This window comes from Apteryx mantelli, chromosome 2 (genome assembly GCF_036417845.1).
Source record: "Apteryx mantelli isolate bAptMan1 chromosome 2, bAptMan1.hap1, whole genome shotgun sequence".
Lineage (NCBI taxonomy): Eukaryota > Metazoa > Chordata > Aves > Apterygiformes > Apterygidae > Apteryx > Apteryx mantelli.
Genome location: NC_089979.1, coordinates 20,602,457 through 20,616,227, shown reverse-complemented (window position 1 = coordinate 20,616,227; position 13,771 = coordinate 20,602,457). Strand labels below are relative to the sequence as shown.

Here is a 13,771-nt window from a genome sequence, read left to right as displayed (position 1 = left end):
CAGGCTGCTCTGCGGCTAAATACATTCCCCGCACACCACCAGTCTCTAGCTGAATTCTCCAGGATATGGTAGGCTCCACACCATTATTTTGCCCAGGTTAAAGACTAAATGCTATCATGCATCCATATATTTTTACTCTTTCTTCTTTTGAAAAACTGCCTGTGCATGAACCACTAGCGAAATAAAGTGTTTGTACATCCAAAGCACTTATTGCTAGGCACATATAACAGTGAGAAAGTCTGTTTTACTTACAAACCATTTATGAAATTATGCTCAATATGGAACAATATGTTGATGTGTCAGATAAAGAATTGGCTTTCAATTAAAGGTAGAGGGAAGAGCAAGAATTCTGAGAATAAAACGATGATAATTTTCAGTTCAGCTTTCAACAAAAATTCAAACTTCCATAAATCAGAACCAAAACAGTATGAAAAAAATGAAAATTGAAGCAGTACCTAGAACTAGGCAAGCAGACATGTACTGCACAGAAGCAAAGAAAAGACACATGGGAATATTAAGGGCTAACACTAAAAGTAAACTAGAAATAATTAATGGAAGGATTCAGTACAGCAGCAAGTGTTACTACATGACATAGTCTAATATGTGGTTGCTGATAAACATTATCACTAACTGGAGAATTACTGGAATTATAGAAGGAAAAAAAGGTATTTTTATATGTGTAATTCTGCCTGATAAAATTGCCCATGCAAATATATACATTTGAGGAAATGAAGTCATTCATCAGCAGCAGTCTGACCGAAACATCAAGGTTATCTCTATAATCAGCTTAATGGGTCAATCAACACCCAAAACAATATTTAATTCAATTTTCATCTTTGCTTTGCAGTTCACTTTTAAGCTAAATGTTTAAAGAAAGTCAGACTACTGAGGAATCCTTCGCTTTCAAAATCTATATGTGAGCTATAGATTATAATAGTCTATGTGAACTATAGACTGTAATAGTCAGGACTATTAGAAAAATTTCTATGGTAAAGGATCATGGTTGCATTACTTTCATTTGTTTTCCATTCAGCATAACACATTCTTTGAGTTTAATGATCGGTTGGAAGCTATCCTGGATAAAGCATATGTCTACAGGTATGTGCACAGTAAACCCTTGTGGCATGAGAAGCTTGGCACAGAATGCCTTTTATTTGATCCCATGGGTTGTCAGTCAAACACTGGACTGAATATGATAAACCTTTAATCATTTATTTTAGGATTTTTTTTTAATATCTCTTTGTCTTTATTGTAATCTTGCAAATAATAAATGTGACATTTCACTCACATATGAAATCCTGTTCAGTTCAGTTGGCTTGTTTGAGTATAAAGGCTACTTTCAGGCACAGGTTTTACCAAACTGAGGATCCTGTCAAAATTTAACTGATCATCAAAAGTATCAGACAGAAGTTTCTTTAATAAAGAAGAGCTAAATGACAGTTTCTTAAGGTTGTTCATGGCAGTGCCAAATCATCAGTAGCTGTTTGCTTGTACTTCATAGAAGTTATGAGTTCAAGCCTCCATCAACATTCTTCTTCAAATATGCTCTCATCCTAAACCTGGCATATACAGAAACTTGATCCTCTATGGCATTGACTAAACCTGGAATGAGAATCAACTCTGCACAGATCTCAGATAGTGATTATAACTGTTTTCCACTACTCTATAATGTTTTTACCCTCTGCACGGACCAAAAGAATCTCTGGTGCAACTCAAGTAGTTCATGGCCATGGGCATGGCAAGCTTCCTAGCTGTCAGTGCTGCTGCTAAGACCCCAATGAACCCATCTACTCTGTCTCCATTATTGTTATCTACTGTCTAACAGTGTCATCAGCTCTAGTTCATCCTATGCAATGCTTAAATCAACAGATTTTTTCACCTGTTCCAGTTCAAAGGCATATATTGTTCCTGTGTGCTGCTACAGCAGCAATAGAAATATGTTCTTTACCATCTCATTCTGTTCCAGATATTATTGCACTTAAATGGTAGACTTGGGATTCATACATTGCAAATGAGATATTTTATGAGATTTAGAAACTGTAGTTAAATTTGAAAAGGAAAACATCTAGTTTGTATTTTCTGATACCTGCTAAATAAAACAAAACTTAGAAGTTTGAAAGTTCATCTAAAGTATTTCTGATTTGCTGACCTCCACAAACATTATTCTTATGTTGCCATCTCCTTTCACTTATTTAAGAATTTTTTGTCTTGTTGTTAAAAGAGCAGGTTTCTCTGTAATTTCCACAACGTGGGGAAATTGCTTTTCAGTTTCTGAATGACTGGCTCACCGTTTTCTCCAATTTCTAATCTCATTAAAAAGAATGAGTTTTCTTCTTTGTTTTGCTTATACCTTGTAATTTCTTCCTAATTACTCTTTATCTCTTTTATTTTTTTAATCTTACTTAGCAATGGCATTAGGGATTGGATAACACCATGTGGCATAGGTGCCCAAGGTGTAATAAATCTAGTTCTAATATTGCGGATAGCAAAATGGATACAGAAAAAGGTAAGTAAGTGACTTGTACAAAGAGTAAATAAAAGCTAGATCTTTAAACATACTCCAGCAACTGTTCGCCCATTTAAGTCCATGTGGGCAACCATAAAAAATATTTCTCTTCTGTTGCTTAATCTTGTGGTACTTAAGTTTCCAATAAACAGCCTGTTTTTTGCTAGTTGACATGAAGCTGTTTGAACTTCTGCCTGATGTTCCTAAGGGAATTTTAGTTCAAGCACAAGACCCAGAAGGCATGAAATAGGTTCTCAGATTAAGCGTTCTCCAGTGTAGTGTGACAGTAAGCCTGAGCCCACATAGATATCCTCACAACATATTGAGATTCTCTTTTATAAAGAGGCAACTGGAGAACAAAGCATTTGCTTTCATACACCTAAGATTATCCACTTACCCTGGACATGGATTTTGAACCCAAGAATCTTCTGTTCTGAGTCAATACTCTGAAAACTAGCTTGTGACTTATTTGCTCTTCTTATTTACTCTATTCATCTTTTACTTGTGACTGTATTAGTCTTCTTTCTCCTCTTTTTGTTTCAGAAAATGGAAAAAAATCATTTAGGTGTCTGAGTTCAAAGGTAATTCATCCTATCTGGAGGAAGTTGTATGTCTATGGCTAGTCAGGTCAGTCAGAGGTGACTTCTGTGAGAACAGGTCTAGTTCCTACAAACTGAAGCATGATTAAATGTGACGTACCAAATACTATGATCTGGCCAGGTTCACAGATGCAGCTGGCTGTAAATCCAGTAAAAATCATTGCTTCCACATAGTTTGAACTTCTTCTGCATTAAGTAGTCATCAAAATGGGCTAGTAACAGCTATAATTGGGATCTATGCACAGTGAGATTTTACTGAATGCACAGCAGAAGCAAGCCAAAAATAATTGCTAGTTCATAAAATCCAATGATTCTTTTTCATCATACAATCCTTCTTTTGGCTGGCCAACATCATTTTCAACTATAAATGAAAAGAACTCCTCTCTGTATGGCTGGTTACTACAGACAGCAGTATTTGACATCTCACTGTCAGACAGCTTTGTAAGCAAGCTACCACATCAGCAGATTGTTTCTGCAGTGCTTTTGGGAGTAGCAGTAAGCCCACCTGCAGCTGCAGCAGAAGAGTAGGGAGAAGAAGGATAACAACATAGACTGGCTGCTCCTGGAGGATATTGTCTCAGATTAGCACCAGGCAACACAGCACTGTTTCTCAGCTTTTGAAGCAATCGTCGATCAAGGCAAGGATTTTTTTGCAGGCCTGCAATGACCATCTGTGGCTGAAGAAGTTCAAAATGGCAGAGTATTTTTCTGGAGGTCAGCTCAAAACTCACCCTCAAAGCTACAGTGCTAATTCACTGACACAGAGGTTTAGAAGCCACCTAGAAAATCACCATCTCAGATAACTGCTGATAATAGTTAGCCAGTTTGATATGGGCAAGCTGATTCTTAGGGCAGTAATGATGGAAGTGTTATTAAGTGTTATTAAATGGGCGGAAGGCCTTCCACTCTTGATAAAGTATTGGCAGCTTTGCAGTTCCACATTGCACTGAAGCAATTGAGGGCTTTATAGTCTTAATTTTTTTCCCTATCTAGAAGACTTCTGAATTCATAAATAAAAAAGATGTGCTGCTCTCTTGTAATCAAAGTCTTCGTTGACCATTATGGCCATGGCAATTGCCAATATTAATGTGGGGTATTCCAGAAAAGTTCATAATGCTAATCTAGAAAAACTGCAATGTCTCTCTTTAATGTAAAAAATGGAGATTTGCTTTTATGACATGAATGGTGTTGACTTCCCCTTGTTATTCTGGGAGATGCCACTTAACTTTTGCTACTCTGGCTGCTGAAGCCTTTTGCTAAATAGTGAGATCATAGAAAAAGAACTGTTTATCTATTGCCCACGTAACTGCGTGTTGACAATAGAGTGTGCATTTGAGAGAGTGAAGGGCAGATGGTGATCTCTCATGAATAGGCTAGAGACGGTGAACCATTTCTGCCTTGAATTCTAAGTGTTTCATGCACAAAATTTATGTCTCACTAAAAACTGAAAGGCAGAGGTTCAGAAGTTCCCAAGATGCCCACAGCAGCCTGGGAGATGCCCCCCTAAAAGCAGTGATTTGCCATGTGATTAGGGATGACTGCTTTTCCTACACTTAGGCTAATTTATTTTTTTCTTCTAAATTCAGATACTAGTAAACATATGAATTTTCTTATGCCTTGTGTAGTTATCATAGACTGATTCACAAGCTACAAAGGGTTATTTCTTTCAGTATTTCAGATGTGGAGGGCATGTTTTCTCTGGGATGTTGCATTGCTACCCAGTAATTGTAATGTTGCTACCTACTTTAAAGAACAGTAACGAAAAAGTGTAAGGACTCTACACTGATGTTTAGGAATGGAACTTTCTGATACGGAACTTTTATTGTGAAATCTATCTAAAAAATGACCACATGGAATAAAACTGTTCTTTAGTCTTACCTGGACAAATATAACTGGGACTGTAAGAATTACCTGCTAACATACCTTTCAGCTATCTGCTTACAAGCGGCTGGTGGAACACCACAGAAGGGCTGGAGAGATCGAGAGTGAAATTTTTCTTTCAGTGGTCTGTGGAAAAGAATCGTTTTAGGTGTGTGTGAAGAGATGAAGTTTAAAGGTGCAGTTGGAGCAGTATTGCTGACATGGTCACAGTGGGAGGCTGAAAGGGGGAGGCCTTTAGGAACTGTAAAGCAAGAGTTACATCATGAGGCTATGATGCTCTGCCAAGGAGAAGGAAGGAAAATTTTGATGAAGCACTCTTCCCAGCATTCCTTGTCTGTGACAATGCATCTCTCTTCCCCTGTTGTGTCTTTCATCCTACTGTGTCCTAGAGCACTGCTCCTTTTCCTGATCATGGAGAAGTCTTTCCCTATAACCTGCTTCTGGTTCTTCCCTTTCTCAGTGCTAAGAAATTCCCACTTCAGCCTAGCTTCCTGGAAAGAGGTAGAAATCTGCCCCAAATTAATCTTTTGTTCCACTTTTTTGCCACTGGAAGTCTTCCAAATATTTGGTGGTCAATAAAATCCATGTCCTAAAAGGTCTGGTTTGCTCAGAAACATATTTTGTTTTAAATAAGGAGATGAACAAGTATTTTTCCTTTGTGTTTTGGGTAACACTCTTAGAAATTTCTAATTAATGTTGAGAGCCTGTAAAATTAGTACATTGTTTTCCATATTAATTTCTTGTGCTTTGGAGTCATAATTCAATACTTTTTCTCTATCTCCTGTATTATTTGCAATGGGTACTGGGAGATGTGGATTGTTAAGCAAGATGGTTTTGAATCAAGCAATTAGTTTGCATGTAATAATGATATTGTGCTATATATGGCTTTCAAAGAAATGGGAGCAAATAAGCAAATCCATTTTCACCTTGATAGGCAGTTTTGCAAGAAGCAGAGTTTTACAGGTGTGGAATAGAGGTGTGGAATGGAAAGTGATTGTTCAAAGTGATTGAGAAAGAGATGTGTATATCTTCAGACTATCCTGACTTTGAAAGATGTGGCAAGAAAACAGAGAAAGTGCTCATTTAGAAAGGCTAAGACATGCACAGCAAGATCTCACAGGTCCTGTCTAATGTTTGGATTAATTGCAAAACAGGGCCAGCTACTCTGCAAAGCTGTTCTGCCTTGTCGGTTTAGGCAGCTTTGTAGCATGGTATTGGTTGAGTGCCACAACTGTGAATTGCTGCTTATGTCTTGGCTTCCTGGTCACATTGAACCATTTGCATTTTCCAGTATTAACCATGTGCAGAGGTGTAAATACTATTATGAAGTGAATCCATTTTCTACCTCATCGTCTATAAGGGGCCAGAAACCTGAAATGTGTGAAATGGAACACTTTCCATTACTATAATGCAATTTCAAATTTCCCTGAAGATCTACTAAAGAATTATGGTAAAGCATGTGGACTTCAATACTACTGAGCATATATGGGATTAACATTATTGGTGCTTTATTATCTATAGGCTTTTCCATCAGTGCACTGCTAGGGTGTGCAATGGAAAAAACTGCCTGAATACTTCTGTGCTACCAAAAGTTATACTTTATATTTGAAAAAAACTCCTATTAAATATCTCATGTTATGCCCTGATTGAATGCTTTAAAATATACTTCAGAAAACACTGAGTTCTCAGTTCATGAGGCACTCATCGGTAAAAACATTTTTATGGCAAAGCTTTTTTTTAATTGGCTTATCAAAAGACATTAGAGAAAGGAGAGAGAAAGAGAAGAAATGGAGAAGTAGTTATACAGAAGACAACTGGGAATGGGAGCTAAGAAATATAAAATAAAAAACGGGGCTGTTTATACAAACTACTGCATTTTCTTTGAATGTAACAATGTTATTTTGATCTGCGATTCTGATATGGTGTCCATCTGAGTTATAAGGCAGCAAAAAAGGGTTCACTGCAATGAATTGGGTGACATCAAACTAAACACCGTATACAGCAAGTCTGCGAATCTGGATGGATTCTCTTCTCAAACTCACTAGATCAAGCCTGCGGGAAGAGAGCTAGCAAAACTTACTACATCATACCTATCCATAATGGCAGAGTCTGCATGTGCCTAGAAACATATAATATACATTGCAGCAAGGGCTTCTAGAACCTTTACTCTTCTCAGACATCAGGAGCCCACCCAAATGGATTCAAGCACATGCACAAGACCCAGCACAGTCAATATTACTAGCTCATATTGGCTGTTTGCTGTTCTCAGCAGCTTGCAACCCTAAACAGACTAGTCCTGGAGACATACCAACATTTAAACAGAGAAGTGGCATCCAGCTGTCAGTGCTCTAAAGAAGAAGAGTACATGTAGGTAATGAGATTGCTCAGTGACATGGAGGTGCGAAGAAGAGCATGCAACGGCACCTGAAGAACCAGCAAAGCAGTGCATAATACAGAAGCAACTATAGAGACATTACCTGCCATAACTTAGTTTATAGGTCTTACTAAGTTATTAAATTTTCATACGACCGCTTTCTCAGTTACTATGCGTGACAAACCACATTACATTTCAGTTGCAGCAGATAAACTCATTACAGACCAACTTCCCAGTATGTAGACAAGTCCTGGTAGCTTTCCTGCTTACTTATCCCTCAGCTACATGAATACTTGAATGGAGAGCTGAATCCAGGAGATCTTTTCTTTTGATCTCCATGGGTTGCACAGAGGATATACCATGAGATCATTAATGCATTAAACAGAACACTGCCTGCCTGGTGCTTAAGGAGTTCATCATTGGCATTCTTTGAAGAACTGGCCCGAAGCATAAGAGCTGAGATTAAGAATAATACAAATCCTGTCATGGTCACTAAATGTACTATTTAGCAGACCTACAGAAGGCTTTCTAACACAGCTCTTGTAAAGCAGTTCATTTCTGACCTCAGATACTTCTTGGCTTTAGTTCAAAACAAGTTTAAAGTCCATCTTGAAAAGAGTTTGGTGAACTTATTGATTTGTACCCTCTAGCCTCATTAATACAGTTTCACATTTTGTAAATATTCATAGGCAGTTAAATAAGTGGATTATGGAATCCTCAGGGAAGCACGACCCTGTGTCAAGCATTCTAGGAAAGTTATTTATTTGACCTTGGAAGAACATGAGAGACAGGTAATTGCCAGCTATTTTTTTCACAGAGTTAATACAGGTGGAGAACTACTTAGTGGATGCTTAACACAAACATTGTTGATTCAAAAAAGCAAAGATTTCCATATTAAAAGGAGGGAAAAATACAAACTACTTTATAAGAACTCAGTCATCTGCAATTTGGAATCTGCTGACTTTTATAGGGTCATTCGAACAACTGGATACTTGTTGTTTATCTTGCACATTAATGCATGCCTGTATTACTGGGCTTCGGACTATGAAGGACTTGGCAGCACTAGATGGGTGTACGACGGAGAAGGAAACATGTAAGTCCTTTTCTTCTGAAAGACCTTTGCTGATCTGTTCCTTCCTGCCTCCCTCTTCTTTCCCATGACTTTGCTTGCAGAGTATGCCCTTAGTCTTATATGTGCTTGTATAGCTAACTTTTAGTATGGTAAGTGCTGATTAGTGGCTTTCATTACTAACAAATATTTGGAGGGCAGATGTAGTGAATAATATGTTTACCACTTTCAGCTTTTATAGGTTTGTGAGTCAGTACTAAGCACTAACTTAATTAAACATTTAGAAAGTATCAGGGGTCATAAATTAAACTTACTGATTACATATGTACATGGGAAGTGTTAGAAGGATAGCGAACAATCCCTTGAAGGGATCAGAGGCAGAGAATTTTTCTGCCACACAGCATTATGTCATTAAAATGCAGCATTTTATTCCCTCTAAACACCACAATGATTGGTATGAAAAAATTCCACCCACTGACTCTGATCTTTGGAGAAGATCACACTTAAACATGTGGTGAAGAAATTCTCCAGTGGGAAGGAGTGGATATTGGCACACTTTTCCATGAACTCCTCATGACAGCAATGGGCTTAGAGCCAAGTAAGAGACATGCATTAAGATGATAGAAAGGAAGAAAGAGAAAATAGCAAAGTCATAACGTAATGTGTTTTGGGTGTAGTTATATAACAATATATCTAGCAGGTTCAGATATATGAAAGTATTTGCTTTTCTTTCAAAGATCATAAGCTCAATTTGTTCATTAATTACATTCTTTGGAAAAGCACATATAATATAGTACTGGTGATATAAATCACCCTTTAAACAACTTTTCACACTTCTCTTTTAATAGCTTAGAGACATGTTCTTTTTGCTTATAATTTTGTCAGACTTCATGAGTTAAGCGTGAAGTCACTATTTTGAAGGGAAAGAAAATAGCCTTTGAGAGTAAAACATGCTTTGTGTAAAGTAACATTGATTTTTAATAATTAGGTTCTCTCTCAAAAAAAGACATGGCTGAAGTTTCCACACCCCAGAAAAATACATAGCTTGAGTACTGTAATCAGATACCCATGTAAGCAGGTCTATGGAGCTCAGTGGGACTACTTACTTATGTAAAGTTATACACAGGTAGTTATTTGCAAGCTCAACACTTTCAGAAATCTGACAAAAAAATTGAGGAATGAATTTCTAGTGTAGTCATTTTAGCTTATGTCATTCTTACAAATACTAGCTTCATAATTAAAAAATAAGGTAACTAAGATTCAGAAACACAAAAGCACTCTGAAAGTAGGGTGCCTACTCAGTCTTTAACATTTTACTGTTCAGAGTAGCCTAGAGAACAAATAAAAGAAGTCTTCCTATTTCTCATGGGCCAAGATATTTTACATTTCACTCGGGGGAACCAACTGGTAGAAATGATTTACTAGCTTGATCACAGACAATGCAGTTGTGTCCAAAGGCAATGGTCAGGTTGCTTAATGCTTTGCGGTACCTTTTCCCTGAGGAGAGAGAAGAATTTTTCAAATGATATCACACTGAAATCACATGTGATTTAGGGCAGAATTATTATAAATAATAATAAATTGATAAAGAAACTGATAATTCAAACTCTGCATCAAACTGAGATGTTGACATAAAACACATATCGTAATATATCCATGCAGGCCTCATTAACTCACTCATTAATCTGCCCCATCCTGACATTAGTTGGTGAATGCATGCAGTTATTGTTTTGCCTATAACTAACTCATAATATATGATCTAATGTACATGGAATCCCATACATTATCCTATGTTGAGCTGCATCTCATAAAATATAACTTGGTATCTTGTAACAACAAATGCCTTTGGCATGGGGTTATAGAATCAGGCACTACGTATTATCTGATTGTTGAATATTTGGGGATTTTTGAAAGAGAGGCATTGTGTGAACATCAGTTATTATTGAGATTGACTGTGAATTTAAACACATCAGACAAGATACTTCTAGGTATCCTTGTCTCTTTGGAAAGCAGGAACCAAGAATGCTCAGGGAAAAATCTGTTGGAAAAAGTGACCAGAACTGCAGTATGTATTATGGTACAGCAATGCAGACATAATTTCCTTTCACACAGCAAACAGAGTTGCCAATATTTGAAGCAAAATGTGCTATTGGTCTCATGTAGAATGGGAACACAGATAAGACAAACACAGCTCGTTGGTTAATTTAAAAATGACAGTTAGCATTTTGATGAATAAAACAAAATTGCAGCAGTCTCAGATAACCCTGACCCAAAGCAAATGAACTGGCACTAATTTAATGGCATTAATATTTTATGCACTATCCCTACTGTGTCCATAAAATCTTGCTGGTGATGGCCAAACGCAGTTCTAAAAAATTCCAGCACTTCTAGGGTCATTTTTCCTTTTCCAGGCTAAAAAGAAGAATACGCATACAGCAATTTTCTTGATCATTTTGATCATATGTATGTTCCTGAGCAGGCATACTAACTGGTGAAATTTCAATTTATAACTAACAGATGTAGCAGAGCACTCAAGCCACAAGCAAAATTACCAAAGTAGCTCTTTTTGCAAATTATTGATAGCTGTGTTCTTTTCCAGCTTGTGTTCAGACTCTGAAGCGTTAGTGTTAGTCTGAAAAGGTTTAAAGTCTTTTGAATAGCAGCCATCAATCAAAGCCATCAAGCTGAGGTGCAGAGGACAGTCAACTTTACCACCCTCCTGCAGCATAACCAAATTAGCCACACAGTATGTTCCCAACCTTAAAACTACACTGATGATCTTGGTATAGTTAGGCAGGCAGACCTCAGACTCTCCTAATAAAGAAGAATAGCATTACAGACACAATGCCATAGGTGCAGATCTTATGTGCCCAGAGCAGCAGGGTATTAAAAAGGTCTCCTAATTATAACTAAGTGAACAATTGGAACTCCATGTTTGGTTTTGGTCTAATTTAAGTACCTAAGGAAGAGACTGGTTTCCCTAACTCCTCAGGATAAGGGACAGATCCTCTAGAAAGTGATTCAAAGCAGGAACCTAACGTCATTGTTCTGAATTGTCCCATGGAATTATCTTTCTCTCTTGCCATTGCCTATAAAAGAAACCAAGCACAGGAAGCTGAAATTCCTCATCCAACCCCCTAAGTTCAACATTAAAGTTAGGCACTACAAGTCGTTGCCCTTTGCTCATGTTTTATGAGCTTCTATATGAACTTCTACCGTTTGCAAGTCATCCACAAGCAGGCTGCGAAATTCCCCGGAATATTTATTAATCAAAACATCCTTTTGCATCCTAATGATGTTTCTCTATAACATGTTGCCTTCCTGCTCTGGGCACAGATGTAGCAGACATCTGGAAATCCCCAAAGATGGTCGCTGTACATGCCTAGAGCAACTGTACTTCTTTGGCATACATTGCCCAATACTCAGTAAGACTGGTGTATCTTAAAGGTGTCTCATACATGCATATGTGCATACCAGCTATGCATCGTACTTGCAATAGGTCTGATGTGTCGCGCTCACAGTGCTTGCTATACAGAGGCAGTTTTGTGCCTGCAGAACAACTGTGAACGCCCAGCCCAGCCCACAGATATGTCAGACCTAATTGTTTCAAACCTGCTACTTGTGGCCACATTTTTTTATATCAAAACTTTGTAGTTCACACTGTACTGTTTGAGACCATCACACTCGCAATCAACTGATGAATAAGTCACTCAAGGAAAAAAGATATCAAATGGAAGGAATTAGAATACAAGTTTATAAAAGCCTCCTCTTTACTCCACTTCATAACCATCCCAGTTGTAACCAGAGAGGAGTCTAATGTGACAGCCCTGAATTAATGCTTCACTGGGATGAAACTAATGTGTGCATATCACCTTAAAATCTGAGAACCATATGCATAAAGATTTGTTTTAACTGTACTAACCAAAACTGTGTAAGAAATTTAGCTTATTCTGAAATGGACTTTTATGAAAAAGATATTTTCATTGGCATAGCATTACAAGTATCTTATTAGCAAGTGTTTTTTTCCCTACCTCAGACTTATTTCAGGGAAAAATCTGGTAGTTTGATTGCCTGAAGGATAAACATACTGCTTATGTTGTACAGAGGGAAAATCCCTTTCTTGTCTCATGTTGTTTGCTTCAACGGTAATTTTATAGCAGGCTAGTAAGCTGTATGGCAAGCAATGATGGTTTCTAGACACTTTAACTGTAGGAATCAGAGCTGCTAATACCACTGAAATTGGAATCTGTTTTTTTCTGGCTTTCCGTAAACAAAATTTGCAATCATCTAATTTCTTCACTTCTTAGAAAAAAAAGCTGTCTTATATTTCAACTGTGTAACTCTTATTTCAGATTAAAATAAAAACAATAAAATGAGTAAATGGAGAAAATATAAGACCTGTGCCTAAGAGGTAGTGAACATCCTGTGACTTTGCCAGTAGAAAGTTTCCTTTGAAGTAAAATCACAGATGAATGCACTGTATCAACTGTATCTTTAGAACGGGTGGGCAGTTCTGGGAAAACCCGCACATTTTACTCATGCATGGCTGCAGAGAAGAATATAACCCCTGAAGTTCTTTGAGGAGCTGCTTTCATTCCTTGTAGGTGTTCCCAGAGCCAAGATTATATTGTCTATCATGGTGAACTTAACAAGGTTGCCATCTTGGGATGCTGGGAGTGAGGCACTTTGTTAATTACTTTTATTTCCTACAGTTACTAGCTCAGAACTAATGCTAATTTCTTTATACTTTATATTCATAAAGTCTATATGTTTCAAGTGCCACAGCATTCTCAGTTATGGTGAATGAATATGATATTAATATGCTTTATATGATGATTCCCCTCAGACACAGTAGGGACATAATTTTATGCTTAAATCTGCAATTCTTCTTAAACAGATCTGAGGCTTTTTCTTGCTATTTTTTTATGCTATGGAACTCTGAGAGAAAGCCACCACCTATGCATCCTTTGCTGGAAACATGCATAGGTGATGATTTGTTTTCAAATCTGAGGGAAAGTATTATAGTGGTGTAATCCAGCTGTTCATTTTGCAACCCCATAGGGAAAAATGATATGATGGCACACATGCAACGAAATTTTTGACTTCTGAAGGACTCTGAATAAAACTGCCAGTTCTAGCTGTTAAAATTTAAAGGCAGATAACTATAGTAAAAGTGATCATTATTACTGCATTTCATGAGTCTGAAAGCAGGAGAAAAGTGACTTCCTAGGGAAAAGCTTGGTAAATTGCTCAAATCAATTGTTTGGTAAAGCCTGATACTTTAAATGGAAGATTTGGAATCACTTTGAAGTGGTTTAAAATGCAAAATTCCCCATTTGAAT

General features: G+C 37.3%; 1 protein-coding gene across 1 annotated transcript in view; it reads left to right on the top strand.

The window, feature by feature from the left end:
• Positions 1-13,771, top strand: part of CNGB3 (cyclic nucleotide gated channel subunit beta 3) — a 71,178-nt gene that overhangs the window by 40,893 nt on the left and 16,514 nt on the right. Inside the window, exons 9-10 of the mRNA XM_067290011.1 lie at positions 1,034-1,098; positions 8,331-8,453. Of these exons, the coding sequence (XP_067146112.1) occupies positions 1,034-1,098; positions 8,331-8,453 (188 nt within the window). The remainder of the gene's footprint in view (positions 1-1,033; positions 1,099-8,330; positions 8,454-13,771) is intronic.